Here is a 19,410-nt window from a genome sequence, read left to right on the forward strand (position 1 = left end):
CCCCTACTGGCACCAGCCTGTATCTGCAATTACAGTTCATTGGATTGTGTCAGGTTTCCCCCATCCTACTTTCTTTTTTCCTGCACTATTTGTATATTGAAATGCACTCTCCTTCCAGGAAAAATGCATCAAAGCAGTCTAAAGGAACAACTTTTCAAGATAATTTCTTTGAGGGTTAAATTTGTTTAACTGAGGTTTTAATTTTATAGATGTATTAAATTTACTTACATATGTTTATAGTTATATAAATACATATTCAAGACATTATATCGATCCATATATAACAAAATCAAAGCAGAAAATCATGAGGGAGGTGAAGTTTTGGAAACATAGTCACAGGTTTATGCTTAGGCAAACATAACAGTGTCATGATGATGAAAACTATTCATTAAATTCTGTGAGTTCATAGTCCACAATTGGAGATGCACTTTAAAAACACCCTAATATGAAACTTTCAAGCTTACTTAAGAGCAAAATAAAACCAAACTAGGATGTAGAGCTTCCTGAATCCCATTGGCGCTGTCCAAGGATCATTATTGGTGTCTCTCCAGGATGAGAGGGTTGACTTTCCAGAACACAGTTTGGGAAATTCTACCTGAAAATATTAAAATCCTCATTCCTGATTTTATTTTTCAGTCCTAAGACATAATTTATTTATAAACTTAATTTTGTTTATATTGTATCAGCTTTTTGGCTAATTAAATTCTCAGTAACTTCTACTTTAATTATAACAGCCAGTTCACAATCATAATAATGTAAGTTTCTTCTCTCATAACAACAGTTGAGATCAAATTGAGTTTCAGCAAAACTGGAGCCCGTGTCTCTCTAAAGTCCTGAGCCTTGGCACCCAACTCACAATCACTGAGTCTTTTTCTTCAGTCTGGCCACTAAATCCGGGAGTAAAAAACAAGTCCTTTCTGGCCGCATTCCATAGCTTCTTTTGAGTTCAGAAGAGTGATGTTACAGTATATAATTCAAAAGTAGTTTTGAAGATTAACCTTGCTCAGACAAGTGGGTGTTATGCTTTTTTCCTCTAAATTTGTCTAATTTTTGAAGACCAGTAAGTTTTCATTTGTTCTCATCAGGTTTTGAAAATGATCATTCAGTACATTTACTATTGGTAAAGTAAAGGTTCCTGAGAATATTAATAGAGCTAATTGGACCTTAGGAATGGTTTTGAAAAAATGTTTAGTGCATTGTTCTCAATGGGATGGGTGAGCCTTATTAGAATCAAGTATGCAACTTTTATCTAAATGTGTCTCTAAACACATGCATTCCATTTCTCTTCCCCCCAAACATTCTCTCACTCTCACAAGCCTCCTGATAAGCTGAGGAAGGATGGAAGGCATCTTTACGTGGAGAAAAGCATCCAGGATGATTTTGATTTTAACCCTAATTCATGTGTTCTCAAACTTTGGTGCACGTTGCAATCACCTGATTAGCTTCCAAAACAACCCCAGGTCATACCCAATGCCAGAGGAATCAGGTCAACTCACATGGGAGAAGGCAGTTTGTCAAACTCCTCTGAGGACCCCAATGCACAGCCAAGCCTGGGAACCACACTACCTGGTTAGAGGGTCGGAGGAAGAGAACCGCTTCTCACTCTTGGTGGGACCTTGAGGAAGTCAGTTTTAAGCCTTGGCTACCTTCTCTGTAAAATTGAATTGTTGAATTAAATATCACCACAAGTTCATTGTCTCTTTTCAGCTTCTATAACTTCAAATTCTGTGATTTTAAAATCAATTTGAAGATGAAACTGTTTGAAGCACTATACAAGTACCCATCTTTGATGCTAACAAGGCTACAGGCCTTTTTAGAAGTGCTATTTTTCTATAACTGCCGGAGTGTTTACGCATCTAGAAGAGTTCAGGAATCTGGAGAAGAGGCTGCGAGTAAAATTAAATAAACTAGACATGAAATATAAATTTGGGAGGCATTTTAGGGGGAGCCAGGGAAGGCTTAGCTTTAGTAGCTGAGTTCTCTGAGTCTCTGGACCCCTATTAACATACTTTGCCCTATAGCAAAGCATATATACATATCAAAGGTAAGGTTTGGTAAACAGTAGATTATCAGGCTGGGGAAACTGCCTTTAGCTGTTCCAGCAGCAGGTAATAACATGCAGATTTTTAGTTTTGCAGAAAGAGCCCATCAACCTTTTGAGGACTTCTTGCATTTATTATGACCCTGCTGGAATTAGCCTCCAGCATATAATCTATTTATAAAATTCAGATTTGCTCCCCTCAGTCATTTGGAGCTTCATATTAGACACTGAGGGCAAAGAGGAAAAGCATGGAACTTAATCTACAGCACTCCTTTGTTTCATGTTACACAGCATCTGGGAATAATTTAGGGATATAGTAACTTACATGGTATCTGAGGACTTATATCTGCTCATTAAAATTATATTTAAAGTAATTTGGAAATGTTACTAATATTACACTGTGTATTACTTGCGGCATTGCTAGCACCGCTAATTGTAGAATTGTTAGAACTATTGATTTTGTGGGTTCTACAATTTGCTATTAAATTTTCTAACAATTATGTAAAAGTGACCTTGAATGATTCTGTTTGGTAGAGAGCATTCTATTTACCTTTATGGAAATGACAGACGATGGGTGGGCAGGTGGAAAACTACTATATGGCTTAAATTGAAGCATGTGCACAAATAGATCTAACTTGTACGGATGAAAGGTTCTATGGGTAGAAAGAAATGACAGGGGAAGTGTGTAATATCTTATATATTATAATAATCACCAGAAACATGTCATCTTACTGAATATGCCCTAGCATTTTGGTTTTCTAATTTTGCTAAAAGATAAAGAAACAGAACAAGGTGAAGAGTGCCCATGCGATACTGTCCTGAATGAGGATCTCATGGCCACTGGCAGCTGGGAAGGTCTTCCCCCACCACAACCCTTTTAAAATATGTCTTCAGCCAAGACATAAAGTCAATTGTTACTTTTTTTTTTCTCCACAGCCTGGCACTAGCAATATATTATCACATAAAGAATAGGTAAGTTTAAAACCTGTCTTGTTATTCTAGCTAATAAACTTAAAAGATATAAAGTTAGTGTTAGGTTTTAACTATAAACATTGTTGGAGTAGGCTATGGTGCTTTTATTACATTATTAAGGGCCCGATGCACGAAATTCGTGCAAGGGGCTTAGCCCTCGCAACCCTGGCTTGCTAGGGTCCTCACAGGAGCCCCAGAAGGTCATTCTGTCATCTGGTCTAATTAGCATATTGTGCTTTTATTATTATAGATTGAAGTGAATCACTTGTTTTTGTCTTAAGAGTCTTATTGAGGATCCCAAAGAATATTTGTTTATGTGGGCTATATTGATATTTACTGTATTAGAAATTAAAATTGAGACTTTAAAAATAAACCCCCTGTATGTTGAAACATGGTTTTTATAGCACTGTTGAAATTATGAGCAGGATACTGCTTTGCTGTGGCGGATTGCCTTGTGCGTTACAGGGTGTTTACAGCTTCCCAGGCCTCTCCTCACTAGATGCCAGTAGCACCATCTTCCCAGGCCCCATTGTGACAACAAAAAGTCTCCTCCATGATCGAATGCTTCCTGGGGGACTAAATTGCCCCTGATTGGGAGCCATAGCATTAACATAATTCTTTATAAAGGAGAATCATTTTCCATAACAAATAGGCCAAGTGGAAATTGTGTCATTTATTTTCATTTTGCAAATCTCTTTATGTCTGGTTTAACAGAAGACAGCTAATTCTCATGTCCACTCTGTCTTCACACCTTTGTGATTATTTCAGTCATCTCAATAATTTGTTTTGAATAAACAATTGAAGACTCAGCCTCATGTAGCTTTATGGGCATATTTTTAAAGCCTTCAGAAAATTGTGTATATTTTTTGATACTGTACTAAAAGTCCACAAGAGCAAGTTTCTTAAAGTAGTTACATGAACTTGTAATAAGCTCTCTTTTAAATTAGTACCCATTCATATATCTTGTATGCTGAATGAATCTTTTTACTTGTAAGTAATTTTGTAATATTATGCATTCTTCATTTGGAAAGTATTGGTCCACATTTATCAAAACTCACTTTTGTTAGTTAGCGTCATAACCACCACTCTTCCCGGAAAACCATTAAGTATTGAAAACGTGTCAAGCTCACAAAAAAGGTACAAGTTTTCTCCATTCTTGATTTCCAGTTTGATAGCTGGAATTGTGCAATGGACAAGAAATGTATAAGTTATTTTCCTTGAAGTGACAGGCTCACTTTTCAGTTTTGAGATTTTGACACTTGTACTACCAAATAAAGATGTTATTCTATGAAAACAGTAGCTCATTCAGCTCAAACTAAGTTAAAGTCCAAGTGCTTTTCCTTAACACATCCACATTTCAGTATGCATACTTCCCCTTATTCAGAATATAAAAAGAAGGATCAATTTTTAATAGCATTATTCATTGTTAATTCTTTATCAAAGATGTGCTTAAGTAGATTTGTTTTCAACAAGTGGCAGTGAGAATAGAATAACTACTAGCACAGGGTGGGACCTTTGCCTTGATTCTTGCTCAGAGACCAGTTTTACTGACTTTTGCTTTTACACAATCATTGCAAATGTCAGTGTAAATGCAGGCAGTGCCTTAATATTTCTATACAAACAGTTTTGGTCTCATGGGTCTCCTGAAAATGGTCTAGTGCAGTGGTCCGCAAACTGCGGCTCGCGAGCCACACGCGGCTCTTTGGCCCCTTGAGTGTGGCTCTTCCACAAAATACCGACTTCTGTGCATGGGCCACGAAGTTTCAATAGCACTGTATGTGCACGCCCGCACGTGGTATTTTGTGGGAGAGCCACACTCAAGGGGCCAAAGAGCCGCATGTGCCTCGTGAGCCACAGTTTGCAGACCACTGGTCTAGTGGAACCACTGAAGCCTGCAAAACACACTTGGAGAACCACTGTGTAAATGAGCAGAGTGTATTAGTGTGGAAAATTAAACTTAAAAAAAAAAAGAAGCAGCCTGGTTTCCCTGGCACAGTTGGTTGGAGCATCGTCCTGTATACGACAAAGTGGCAGGTTCAATTCCAAGTCAGGGCAGCACGTACCAGGTTGTGGGTTCAATTCTGTCAGGCCACGTACGTAGGTTTCTGGTTCAATCACCAGTCCAGCATGTGCAGGAGGCAGCCAATTGATTTTTTTCTCTCTTTATCTTCCTCTCTCTACAATCAATATACTGTTCACTTTTAAAATAAAAAGGCAAGATTTTAACTCAGACTATTTTAAAGAGACCAGAAAAAATACAGAATAAGAATATAATATAGGAAAGTGATAAGAGAAAACAAACAGTGAAAAAAAAAGGAATCTCATATTCACATGGATGCTTGCCCACCACTACTGCTTTATAAAATGTTCCTGTGTCTGCCAATGTGAGCTTAGAGGACTAGCCACCGATTTGGTTGCCTAGCATTGCCTATTAGGAAGGAAGGGTTAATGTTTATAAAGGCAACTCTGGCTGGTCATTGTAGAAAAGATTTCACAGAATTTGATGTGCTGAATAAAAAGAGGTCAGAAAATTCCTACAGGATCTAAGAGAAGAATTTGTAGAAGGACTTTCTTTGTTGAAGGTTAAGCTCCCTCCACCCCTCTCTACTCCCAGCAGATATGTTGCTAACACAACAATTCCTGGATTAGTTTTTAAAATCATGTCCTTATTTTCTAGAGATGCAAATAGATCCAAGGACATTTTTGATGAGAGGATCCATCCTTTCACAGTAAGTGCCAGTTGTATTGATGTTGTCTTTTTCTCTCAGACAGTTGTGCTTATTCCATGCTGATTTGCTTTGAAATTAATCACTATTAGAAAATTACTCCCTCCAGCTTGGAGTCAACATTATCTTCCTGTAAGTTTCCTTCCCCACCCATGTTGTATTTAATAATTTAACAAAAGGAATGTTGTATAAGAAATATGTCAGCAAGACCTGAGTTTCAGCTTCGTATACTAGTAATTAGTGAGCTAAAGTGAGTCAACATACCCCAAAAAACAAAAAATGTATCTTTAAAAAAGATAAGTGCATAATTTTTAGCATCATGCAATACGAATGTTTATAAATAAACAGATATGTGAAAGATCTCTATGAATAAAATAAAAAAACTAAATTAATTAGAACTACAGAAACATTTTTAGCTCACTTCCTCAGACATGCTCCATAGCACGGTGTGGCTGTGACCCTGCACAGCACAGCACAGCCTTAGAGCCCATGGTTACAGGAAACCGAAAGCACATTTTTAGAGTTGATTGCAGAGAAGTATGACATGGCGACCAGCAAGTCTTTTGAGCCTGAAAATAGTTTGCATTTAGACTGAATCCTGAAGGGGGAAGGTGGAAAAGAATATACGTTTCAGAGGTTGTGCCTGTATTTATCTTTAGTGAGTGTTGGTATTCAATCACTATTGTTTTTTAAGGTCCCATTGTTTATATTTAAAAGACTAAGAGACATGTCACCCAATCAAAATTATTTTAAGGGGCACGTGGGCACAAGTGGCAGACTGCTGCCATAAAAGTACTTAAGCATTTTTCTTCAGTGGATACTTACATTGCATTTTTTCTCTTTTCAGCAGAACACGGTTCAGGAGGAAAACTTTACACAAAATCCTGATCCTGAATCTATTTACCGATTTATTCACCCATTTTTTATCTCTATAGAAGTAACAGCTGGTTATGCAATATCAACTTTGGTAAGATAGTTCTTCTATCAGAACTTTATTAAGGGAAACCTATCAAAGGTGGTAAAGTTCACACATTTGAGCTTAATAATCACTATGATTAAAAATGTTCTTGCTTTTCTTACCACAAAGCGATTGCTATCAAAGGCAGCAGGAGGGAGAGGTTTCCAATTGCTCCCTCCAGGCCTCAGGAGACATAGGCACATGCAGTGCACACAGGCATACATACAAGGTGTGCTGCTGGGGCAGGATGGGGGCAATAACAGAACCTTCTGGGCCCCAGGCAGTGACGGGTTCAGTGTAGGTCTAAGCTGAGTCGCAGGCTGCATTCCCCAGGCAGTTGTAATGTGTGTCCTGACTGAGAACTAGAGCCCTAAGTTCTCTGTTCCTTGAATGATGGGTGTTCATCCGTCCTTGCTGTCCTCTTGTGCCTGCCTGTGATGTTTCCAGGATTCTAGTGCCAGTAGGACCTGAAAGGGCTTTGCTGGTTGTCTGCTCAGCTACAGCTGTGTAAGGGGCTCTGTGTCATTCATCCAGGCTTCCTGTGGAAAGAGTGTGTCATTTGGAATGAGTGGTCCATTCTCGTGAGAAAGAATGGGGATTGTATTACTCCTCCCTCGGACAATCCTAAAGGGGAAAGTCTCCTGCTTGGTCTGAGGGAAGAGTACTTAGTGCAATGCCTCCTCCGTCAGTGTTCAATCAGAATTTTGGAGAGGCAGCCTGTGCTTCCGAATAGAGACCCCTCGGTGGGCACTGGATTAGACACAGGCCTTTCCACGGAGCTGCCAGCCATCTGGAGTGCTGAGCACAGCTGATCAAAGGCGGGAGTGGTGCTCCCACCTGGAGAGCTAGGGAACTCAGCAAGGAGAGCATCTGGGGTAGAAGAGGGTGGGACCTTTGCAGACACATTATGCTGATGCGCCTGTGGGACAGAGGGGCATCTCTAGGGAGCGTGTGAATATATGGGATTAGAGCGTGACTCTGACTGGAGGCAGGGAATTAGCATTAGCTATTCCAATGCTGAGAAAGCGTATGGATAAAAAGTGCATGGAAGATAGAAGAGTGGCAAGAGCAGGTATTCAGTGGCTATTCATGGAATGGCAACTTCTTGACAGCATTGAGCACTTCGACCTCACTCTCCTTCTGGAACCTCCCTTATCTCCCTTCTTTTTTCTGTTTTCCTCTGGTTTTGCCACCACGCTAAGCTACTCCTGGTGACTTCTCCCTTCAGTGCTGAATCCTCACAGACCTAAGTGCTGAAGATAGAGGAGAGACATGGCTGAATAAAGTGTTTGCTTTTATGGCGCTTCTGTCCTACTGAGGAAGAGATAAATATTTCTTTAACTGAGTGTTGTTAAAAGGTGAATATCTCAGGTAGTAGTAAATATCACGAAGGTACAGCAGGGTGACGTGATAAAGTGCTGAGAGGGGCTTGCTAGTTTAGAGAGGTGATCAGGAAGAGCCTCTGTAAGAGATGACATCTGACCCTGGTCTGACTGAACTGAGGAAGATGAGAGCTCTGGCGTTATGTGCAGAGGGAATAAGTGCCAGCCTCTGAGACGGGAACTTATACTTGGTATTTGAGTAAGAGTGAGGTATGGCCAGTGTGGTCAGAGTGTGGAATGAGGGAGAGAATGTAGGGCATGAGGACCTAGAAGGGCAAGTGCTACCTGATTGGGCCTTGCAGCTTGCAGGCCATGGGAGAAAGTGACATTTTTATTTGTTTGGTGGAAACCCTTTGGCAGAGTTGAGCAGGGTGGGGAAGTGCTCTTGATTAGAAAGGCTATCCTAGCCATAACCAGTTTGGCTCAGTGGATAGAGTGTCGGCCTGCGGACTGATGGGTCCCGGGTTTGATTCTGGTCAAAGGCATTACCTTGGTTGTGGGCACATCCCCAGTAGGAGGTGTGCAGGAGGCAGCTGATCGATGTTCCTCTCTCATTGATGTTTCTAACTCTCTATCCCTCTCCCTTCCTCTCTGTGAAAAATCAATAAAATATATTTTTTAAAAAGCAATAACATATATTTTTTTTAAAAAAAAAAGGCTATCCTGGCTGCTTTGGGAAGAATGACTGTATCTGGGAGTCTGAGTGGAGGCTGAGAAGTCAGGGGCAATAGTGACATGGGTGAGAAGTGACAAATAGAATAGAAAGAGGTCTGACTACCAGTGACAGGCAGAGATAACAAGAATTGCTAACAGATTGCAGCAGGTCAACTCAATTGGAGGTCTTTGGCCAAGCACCTAGGCAAATGGCATTGCCCCACATGACATTAGAGAACGTGTGGGGAGTGGGGAGCTGGGGTGAAGAGCTCTGGTTTGTATGTGCACACGCACCAATGACCTTAGCAGTAGTAGTTTCAGTCGAGTGACAGTGCCAGGGGCAGACTACAGTGGGTGAAGGAGAGAGTGGGAGATGAGAAGCAGTTTCAGGTCATTCACTGTGAGCAAACAGAGAGGAGGCATCCTAGGGGTTGTGGGGGGTGGGATGGGTACCACGTAAATACATTCATATTGGGGAGAGTCTCTGGGCCACAGGGAAGTGTTCAAAAAGAGATAACTGTGGGAGATGTTCTTCAGAAGTGGAATGGGATCAACTTCACTGCTAGAAGAGTTTCAGTGAGAAGAGAAATCTCAATTCCACTGACACAGGAGGGCAAGTGGTATAAATGAAGGATTTATGGTACATACCAAGTCTACAGTGGACCGCAGGAAGTTAAGTGATTTCCAATGTTGTATTTGTCTCTATTTTCATCAAGTAGACAGTTGAACCTTGTAGGATACGATATCTGAGCACTTGGAGCTTTTGAGGATTGGTGCAACCTTTCACTAAGAACACATGATGTTTAATAATCATTTGTTTTTTAAAATACAGTTGGGTTTGAAGAGCTTTGGCAAATGTGAGCTGTCAATCTGGCAGGTTTAGAGGAGAACCAGGGAGACAGAGACTGGCAGCTCTGCTACCACCTGAAACCAACAGAACTGACCAAGCTTCAGGTTGTGTAAGACAGAGATGGATTTCACAGAATCGTGATGGAGATGTGAGGCTTAGGGGATATAAAAGGACTATCCTTGGTTTGCGTGTGTGTTTCTTACAAGGGCACTAAGTTCAAGTATACTTGACAGTTGTCAAGGCCTGATTCGAACATGCCTGTTTACACTACCTGTCCTGCGGCACTGCACAGGAGCCACTGGGGGGCTGTCTTAACCAAGTTTTAGCTTCAGCTTGGGGCACAAAGGGACTAGTTACTGGGTAGAGAAGGTACAGATGTGCTTAGTATTGGCAGGGATTTACATATTCCAGGATTATGTAAAATCACCACTAACTACCAGCCAGGTATGAAACAGTGCACGTGGTGGGCACTCAAGTGTCTGCACTGGGCCTGGATGGGCTGCCCTTTGCAAGTGGGAAAGTAACATTTCTTCAGGAAGTCCTTTGCTAACTTGTCCATTCATCCCTGTGACCAAAAACTGGGCTGGAAATTCCACATGGGAAAATAGGCAACAGAAGTATCTGATTTGCAACCGTGACTTGGCCTCTGGCTTTGGCTGGCCAACTAGTCTCATGGCCAGAACCTAAAAATAAAAGGCATGTCGAAACTGACGAAACCTGTCATTCTTAATAGTTATTATCACAGCACTTAAACTGAGCTAGAATCAAAGACCGGTGTTTTACTTTTGCAGGTTTACATAGAAAGACTTTTAACATATGCTGAAATCGACATTTGCCCAACTAACTGGAAACGAATTGTTTTCGGCGCCATTGTTCTGGCTTTCAAGTATTGGCACGATCTGGATATATCAAATTCAATATTCTGTCAAATCTGCAAGGGCATTACAGTCAAGGACTTGTGAGTTTGCAATGTTTTGGTGAACTTTCTAACCATTTTTTATTACTTTATATGCCCCCATAAAGTTTACAGATTAAGAAATGTTTTTAAAGTTTAGAGTGTGCAGAGAACTGAACTATGCATAAAATTACATATATTTTGCCTGAGCTTGTTTGGCTCAGTGGGTATAGCGTCAGCACAGACTGAATGGTCCCAGGTTCAATTCCAGTTAAGGGCACATACCTGGGTTGTAGGCTCAATTCCAGTAGGGGCATGATAGGGAGAGAATAGGAGGCAAATACTTGATGTTTCTCTCTCTCTCTCTCTCTCTCCCTCCCTCCCTCCCTCCCTCCCTCCCCCCCTCCTTCCCTCTCTCCTTCCCTCCTTTCCACTCTCTAAAAATCAATATTAAAATATCCCCAGGTGAGGATACAACAACAACAAAATTACATACATTTTTCTATTCACATTTGCTATAACATATCATATTCTTTCTCATTAATTAGTAGGTTTCCAGGTGTAATTATTCTAATAATCTGTGTGATAATTTGAAATGTATTTCTCTGGTGGTTATTGGCAAACATTGTACAAGTTCAGATGCACAAGCAACCGTACTTTAAATATCTTTATGGATTTTTTAGGGCTGCCTACCTGTTCTGGTCTTTTTTTTTCCTCCTTTATAAAATTTACTTATTTTTATTATTCTTGTCAATAAGACTTTACATTTAATATTATTTTTGTATTAGTCTCAGGTTAGAAAATCATGCTTTGCAAGGTGTTTTCCACAATATTTTTAGTACTGACCTGACATCATATCTCATTATTACAGTATTAATGACTATATTTCCCAGGGTTTACTTTATATTTCCATGAGTGTTTTATAACTGCCAATCTGTACTTCTCAATTTCCTCACCTTTTTTCACCCAGCCCCCCAAACTCCTCCCTCTCTGATAACCATCAAAATGTTCCCTGTATCTATGAGTTTGCTTCTGTTTTGTTTGCTCATTTATATTGATCTTTGGATTCCATATATAAGTGAAACCATATGGTATTTGTATTTCTCTGACTAACTTATTTCCCTAACATACTACCCTCTAGGTCTATCCATGCTCTCACAAATTGCAAGATTTCACTCTTTTTTATGTCTGGGTACTTGAGTTGCTTCCATAGCATGGGGATTGTAAATAATACTGCAGTGAACATAGGGTGCATATATTCTTTGGAATTAGTGTCTTGGTTTCTTTGCATATATATCCAGAAGTGGAATCTCTGAATCATAAGGCAGCTCCATTTTTTAATTACTTGAAAAAAACTCCATACTGTTTTCCACAGTGGCTGCACCAATCTACATTCCCACCAAAAGTGACAAGGGTTCCCTTTTCTCCATATTTTGGTCAATACGAGCTTTTTAAAAATTTTATTGATGATCGCCATTCTGACAGGTGTGAGTATATCTCATTGTGGTTTAAATTTGCATCTCTCTGAGGACTAAATATACTAAGCGTCTTTTCATATGTCTATCAGCCATCTGTATGGAGTCTTTGGAGAAGTGTCTGTCCAGGTCCTTTGTCCACATTTTGATTGGGTGGTTTGTATTTTGGTGTTGAGTTGTATACTTTTTAAATAAATTTTGACTATTATGAGATATATTATTGTCAAATATGTTTTCCCATTAGTAGGTTGTCTTTTTATTTTGTTGATGTTTTCCTTTGCTGTGCTAAAATATTTTAGTTTGATACAGTCCCGTTTGTTTATTTTTTCTTTTGTTTCACATACTGCAGGTGATGTATCAACAAAAAAATATTATTAAGAGAAGTGTCCTAGATTTTACTGCCTATGTTTACTTCTAGGAGTTTTATAGTTTGAATTTAAGTTGATAATCCATTTTGAGTGTATGTGTGTATATGGTGGAAGAAGGTGGTCTAGTTTCATTTTTTGTTTGTATCTGTCCATTTTACTCTACACCATTTATTTTTTTATATATATTTTACTGGTTTTTTACAGAGAGGAAGGGAGAGGGTTAGAGAGTTAGAAACATTGATGAGAAAGAAACATCGATCAGCTGCCTCCTGCACACTCTCTACTAGGTATATGCCCACAACCAAGGTACATGTCGTTGACCAGAATTGAACCTGAGACCCTTGAGTCCGCAGGCCAACACTCTATCCACTGAGCCAAACTGGTTAGGGCCCTATACCATTTATTGAATAGACTGTCTTTACTTATTGAATGATCTGTCCTCCTTTTTCAAATATTAATTGACCACATAGTTAATTTATCTATAGGCTTTCTATTCTATTCCATTGGTCTATATGTTTATTTTTATGCCAGTACCTTGGTATTTTGATTGCTATAACTTTGCTTATAGTTTGATAGCAAGTAGTATGATACCTCCAACTTTGTCTTTCTCTGGATTGCTCTGACTATTTAGGGCCTTTGGTGATTCCATATAAAAATTTGGATCATTTGTTCTACTTCTGTAAAAGCTGCCATTGATATCTTAATAGGAATTTTATTTTAGGTGGTATGACATTTTAAAGATGTTAATTTTTCCTATCCATGGGCATGGTATATGCTTCCATTTTTTGTATTTTCCTCCATTTCCTTGTTAGGTATTCATAATTTTCCAAGAGTTTTTCCCTCAGAGATATTAGTGGTGGCTCTCAATGGATTGTTTTGTTACTGTGATGATGTGCCCAATCCTTTTGTTGGCACATCTCTACTTTACTAATCCCCTTCCTGTTATGGGCCTGGTGAAAATGTCTGCAAATTCTTCGGGGCTAAGGAACAGTACATCATTCCTTCCATCTGAGCACTAGAGTGGGGCCCTGTGAGTGAGCAAGGAGCATGAACCTACAGCTGCACTAATGGGACTCTGATGAATAAGCCTCTATAGTCAGCAGCACTTGAGCACAAGAGACGTAACCTCCTCCCCTTGTCCAAAATTCAAAGAGCTGGATGCAAGAGGGATGACAAATAGCTGTACCTTGTCTGTGTTTGTTTGAACATTAGTGTACTAGTCCAGCTGGGTAGCCTTTATTTGTTTCAAAACAAAATGCAGAGTCAACCTAGTAGTTTAGAATGATAATTTTGAAGATAGTCAGGTTGACTAAAATTGCCCTGTATTAATTTTGTGTTTTCCTTCTTGCCCAGAAGTGAACTGGAAAGACAGTACTTTTATCTACTACAGTTTAGTCTTAATGTTTCTCTCAGTGTCTATGCCAAATACTATTTTGACCTTCGGTCCTTAGCAAGTGACCACGGATTGCCTATTGCATTTGCTCCTCTTGGAAAAGAAAGAGCACTGAACCTAGAGGTAAGGCTGTGGGAATCCAAAGTGGGGTTTGTGCCAGACACCAAAACCAGTATCTGTGGATAAATCTTATTATGTAGTAACTAGGAAAATGAAAAGCTTCTTAAACTAGCACATTGAAGAAGACTTATGAACTCTTTCACATCATATTAGTGGTATCTCTTCTGGTTTATTTAAGAATCCCACATTATACAAAAATGATCTCTGTGACTATGATTCAGAATAATTTATATCCAATTTAATCTTGGATGGTTTTTTTGGAAACTCTGTTCTTGTTTCTAGCTATATATGAATAATTTCTTACAATTGTATAACTAATCACTTCTACAACCATATTCTACTTACCGTTGTTAACTCAGTTTGCAAATTTATGTCTTTTCTGTATATATCACAGTTTAGTACCTTTAGTTTGTTAACAAATCTAGCCTGAGAGACTTATACTAAGATTGTAGAATATGTGCTTCAAACACTTGCTGTAGAAAGTATATAGGTTTTTAATGGAGATGGTAAAGTACATTGAACAAAGTAATTTTGGCTTATGGCGAATATACAACAAAATTATTCTCAACAGAAATGGACACTTTTAAATTGGACACTTTCTGTGGTACTTTGATGGTCCTTTAGAATAAGACGTGTTTCTACCTTAATTAATGTGCAACTGAAATAGTACCTTTATAGTGCTTCAATCATTAGCACTTTCCTACCTTTCAATCAAGTACAACCCATGCCTGCCTCATTAAAATTTGCCTAGAACAATTGCTAACTAATGAAGATTGGCTAGAATTTAAATAGCTGAGTCAACAATGGCTTTGTCCACGTGTAAGTTTATTATGTTTATGGAACCAAGTGTACAGGCAACAGATGATATTGTTGTTAGGACCTTGTCACACCTTTGATATCATTGAGAAAATCCAAATTGTAAATTCTAAGTTCCCCTTTGCTCTGGTAATCTAATCACAGTCCCTAAGTGACTTACCTTAGTGAATGAGCATGAAGTAGGATCCCAAGGACCAAGCAGTGTATACGCCAGCTCTCTGAAGAGGAAAAACTGTAATCCATATAAAGAAGTGGGAATGTGTGGCTATCAGTGATGCTTTCTCTGTGAAGGCCGCAACTCCTTTATTTTGAGTGTACCTGTGCTCTGTCTCATGTCTCCCCCTAGGCCATTTCCAGATATTGTGAAAACAAAAACCTGTGCAGGGTGGCCATAAAAAAATCTGGCAGCTGTGCTAACCTTACTGATGTGCAGCATGCCCATGCCATCTTATCTTAAGGAGGAATGAGGGCTGTGACATGATGAGCCCCTCATCTGCAAGGACTGGAGAAGAATCACTGCTCCTGCTCCAATCCCAGATAAGTTCTTTCCTTTTAAGGGAGACGGGGGTGGCGGGGGTGGGGGGGTATTGACATAATGAGTATCTCACCTACCAAAACAAAACAAGGACTGTTGAAATATAATATTCCCTATTCTGGCAAGTTTAGTATTTCCTCTTAAAAATAAGTGAAAGGTTTTAACCTGATGAGGATCTTTTTTAGCCTATGCTTCATTTATGATCCTTAGTATTTTTCATTTTCCTTTTGATTATTTTTATTACTAGAGGATATTACATTTGTTTAATTTTGTTTTCATTTTTGGATAAAAAGGAAATGTCTCTCTTAAACTTTTAAAAAGTTCTAGTTAACCTCACAATTGACAATCTCTTTTGAGCTTTAGAACTCTCATTTAGAAAATTTAAGTATCTATTTCTATACACTATAGTTTCAAATGCTTTAATGTTTACTTTGATATTGGGGAAAATGGACTTCTTAGACATAAGGAAATTTCTTAAATATTTTCCATTGCTTCTTAGAGCAAAATAGGCACTTCCTTCCCCCTCCTCCTTTCTCTCCCCCCCCCCCCCCATTATGTGTTCTTTGCATTCCTTCTCAACTTTTTGGACATTGTTGCTGTATATGAATTATTTTAAAATAATTTTAGTTCTGAGTTTTCATTATAGTTTTTCAGACATTGAAGATTTCTCTACTTTTTAAGTTGATTTTAGAGAAGAAGGGAGAGAGGAGAAACATAGATGTGAGAGAGAAACATCCATTGGTTGCCTCCCAGACAGTTCCCAAGACATGGGATCAAACCCAAAACCTGCACATGTGCCCTGATTGGGAACCAAACCCACAACCCTTTAGTTAATGGGAAGACACTCCAACCATCTGACCCAGCCAGGTCAAAGATTTCTCTTTAAAAGAAATTCAATAACAACTATTCTTATTATAAAAATCATATATTGTGTGGTCTTTAGCCTTTGAAAGTTGTTATGTAACTGGCCAAAAAACTGCCAGAATGAAGTCGTGAAAAGGAGATTTCTGGTGGTACAGAAGCTAAGTACAAAGGGTGCTGTTCCGTATTACTTTCCAGGACCATCTTACTAGCAGGTGCTTTTTGTAATTGGTGGTTCCAATGGCTTATCTATATATATAAAAGGCTAAATAACCAACCATCCATTCATCCGACCAGCCGACCAACCGGCTGGTACATATGACACACACTGGTCATTTAAAAATAAACCTTGACTCATGCATGCATGATACATATAAAGCTCTGGCTGACATACAGTCAGTCACTTAGCCTTATATATATATATATATATAGACTATGACATGTAATTTTTGCAGTAACATAACTACTGCACGAATCTTTCTTCTAATTAATTTCCTTTTGATGTACACAAATTTGTGCATTGGGCCATTAGTATTGAATAAGTGACTGATTCTACCTATAATGCATGCCATTAGCTATCATGTCTGGAAATTGTTTTTAAAGAAATTAGACAACCGATTTCTAGAAAATAAAATTTTATTGTTTGTGATCCACATCTTGCTTTCCCTGTAGGACTGTCTGATGCACTATTGCCTTTTTGAGTTAAAATGTGTCCGTGATGTCAGCATTTTCTCTCCTTCCTCTGCAGTTACAGTGGTGAATTCTAATAGCACATTAGCAAGGAAGAATTTTAAAAATTTGAACACTTCCGTGATGTTTATTCTTGAGGCTTTTCAAGCATAACCTTTCAAAAAATTTAACATATTTAGAGTTGATAATACAGTGGAAGGAGGTGAGTAGAAAATATTCACAAGGATGATAGTCAAAAGTGTCCTTAAGATTGGTTTTAATATTTTCCAGGTTTTACTGGGTTGCTCTAAGCATAATTAATATTTCATTAAGGTTATCAAAATTTTGGTGGGAATAGTTGAACTAATTAATTTTTTTAAAAAAGATTAGATGCTTAAAGCCAGTCTCTATATTAAAAAGTAAGGAAATAGTAAGATCTTTTTATATAACTTAAAAAAGAATCTTTATTGTTCAAAGTATTACATATATTCCCCTTTACCCCATTGACATCTCCCAGTCCGCTTCTGCTCCCACGCCAGGCTTTCACGACCCTATTGTCTGTCGACGTGTTATGCATATATGCATACAAGTTCATTGGTTGATCTCTTCCCAGGCCCCCATGCTCCCCTCCCTTCCCCCTGAGGTTTGACAATCTATTCTATGGTTTTATGTCTCTGGATCTATTTTGTTCATCAGTTTATTTCAGTGATGGTGAACCTATGACACGTGTGTCAGAGGTGACACGCAAACTCATTTTTTTTGGTTGATTTTTCTTTGTTAAATGGCATTTAAATACATAAAATAAATATCAAAAATATAAGTCTTTGTTTTACTATGGTTGCAAATATCAAAAAATTTCTATATGTGACACGGCACAAGAGTTAAGTTAGGGTTTTTCAAAATGCTGACATGCCGAGCTCAAAAGGTTTGCCATCACTGGTTTATTTTGTTCACTAGATTCCACATATGAGAGAGAGCATGTGATATTTATCTCTCTCTGACTGGCTTATTTCGCTTAGCATGATGCTCTCCAGGACCCTCCATGCTGTCTCAAACAAAGGGTAAGAGATTCTTCTTTTTTACTGCTGCATGGTATTCCATGATGTACATGTACCACAGTTTTTAAATCCACTCATCTGCTGATGGGCACTTAAGCTGTTTCCAAATCTTAGCTATTATAAATCATGCTGCTATCAACATAGGGGTGCATATGTTCTTTCTGATCAGTGTTTCTGATTTCTTAGGATATATGCCTTGAGGTGGGGTCACTGGGTCAATGGGAGTTCCATTTTTAATTTTTTGAGGAAACTCCATACTGTTCTCCACAGAGGCTGCACCAATCTGCATTTCCACCAGCAGTGTACTAGTGTTCCCTTTTCTCTACATACTTGCCAACACTTGTCGTTTGTTTATTTGTTGATGATAGCCATTCTGACAGGTGTGAGATGGTACCTCATTGTCATTTTGATTTGCATCTCTTGGGTGAGTATTGACTTTGAGCATTTTCGCATATGCCATTTGGCCTTGTGTATGTCCAGTTTGGAGAAGTGTCTTTTTTAGGTTCTTTTCCCAGTTTTTAATTGGATTATCTTCCTTTTGTTAAATTGTGTTAGTTCCCTATAAATTTTGGAGATTATATCCTTATCCTATATAATAAAAGGGCAATATGCAAATTGACCCTAAGGGAGGAACAACTAGGAATGATCAGTCCCTGTGATGCACACTGACCACCAGAAGGAAGACACTCAACACAGGAGCTGATCCCTGGTGGTCAGTGCGCTTCCACAGGGCGGGGCGCCACTCAGCCAGAAGCTGGCTAATGGCTGGCCAGCTCAGTGGCAGTGGTGGGAGACTTTCCTGCCTCTGCAGCAGCACTATGGATGTCCGACTAACAGCCATTAGTCGGACATCCCCCAGGGCTCCTGGGCTGCCAGAGGGATGTCTGACTGCTAGCTTAGACCTGACCCCCCAGGGAGCGGGCCTAAGCCGGCAGGTGGACATCCCCCAAGGGCTCCCAGGCTGCCAGAGGATGTCTGACTGCCAGCTTAGACCTGATTCCCCAGGGATCAGGCCTAAACTGGCAGTGGGACATGCCCTAATGGGTCCCGGGCTGTGAGAGGGCACAGGCCGGGCTGAGGGACCCCCCCCCCCAGTGCACGAATTTTCATGCACCAGGCCTCTAGTTGGATATATAGTTGGCAAATATGTTCTCTCATGCATATTGTTGTTTTGTTGATGGTTTCTTTTGCTGTGCAGAAGCTTTTTATTTTGATGTAGTCCCATTTATTTATTTTCTCCTTCATTTCCATTTTCCTAGGAGATGTATCGGTAAACATATTGCTATGAGAGATATCTAAGATTTTGCTGCCTATGGTTTCTTGTAAGATTTTTATGGTTTTACGTGTTACATTTAAGTCTTTTATCCATCTTGATTTTATTTTTGTGTATGGTGTATGTTGGTGGTCTAGTTGCATTTTATTTTATTTATTTTTTTTGCATATAGCTTTCCAGTGATCTCAACACCATTTATTGAAGAGACTTTTTTAACTGCATTGTTGTTCTTATCTCCTTTCTCAAAGATTAATTGAACATAATGGCTTGGGTTGATGCTTGGGTTCTCTATTCTGTTCCATTGAACTATATGTCTGTCCTTGTGCCACTAACAAGCTGTTTTGATCACAGTGGCTTTGTGGTA

General features: G+C 39.1%; 1 protein-coding gene across 1 annotated transcript in view; it reads left to right on the forward strand.

The window, feature by feature from the left end:
* The window catches only part of LOC102419615 (cyclin-Y-like protein 1), an 82,436-nt gene extending 67,329 nt beyond the window's left edge, over positions 1 to 15,107 (forward strand). The window contains exons 7-12 of the mRNA XM_023758062.1: positions 2,978 to 3,013; positions 5,691 to 5,742; positions 6,587 to 6,706; positions 10,375 to 10,541; positions 13,675 to 13,837; positions 14,997 to 15,107. Of these exons, the coding sequence (XP_023613830.1) occupies positions 2,978 to 3,013; positions 5,691 to 5,742; positions 6,587 to 6,706; positions 10,375 to 10,541; positions 13,675 to 13,837; positions 14,997 to 15,107 (649 nt within the window). The remainder of the gene's footprint in view (positions 1 to 2,977; positions 3,014 to 5,690; positions 5,743 to 6,586; positions 6,707 to 10,374; positions 10,542 to 13,674; positions 13,838 to 14,996) is intronic.
* The last annotated feature ends 4,303 nt before the right edge of the window (positions 15,108 to 19,410 follow it).

Source organism: Myotis lucifugus, unplaced genomic scaffold (genome assembly GCF_000147115.1).
Source record: "Myotis lucifugus unplaced genomic scaffold, Myoluc2.0 scaffold_121, whole genome shotgun sequence".
Classification (NCBI taxonomy): Eukaryota; Metazoa; Chordata; class Mammalia; order Chiroptera; family Vespertilionidae; genus Myotis; species Myotis lucifugus.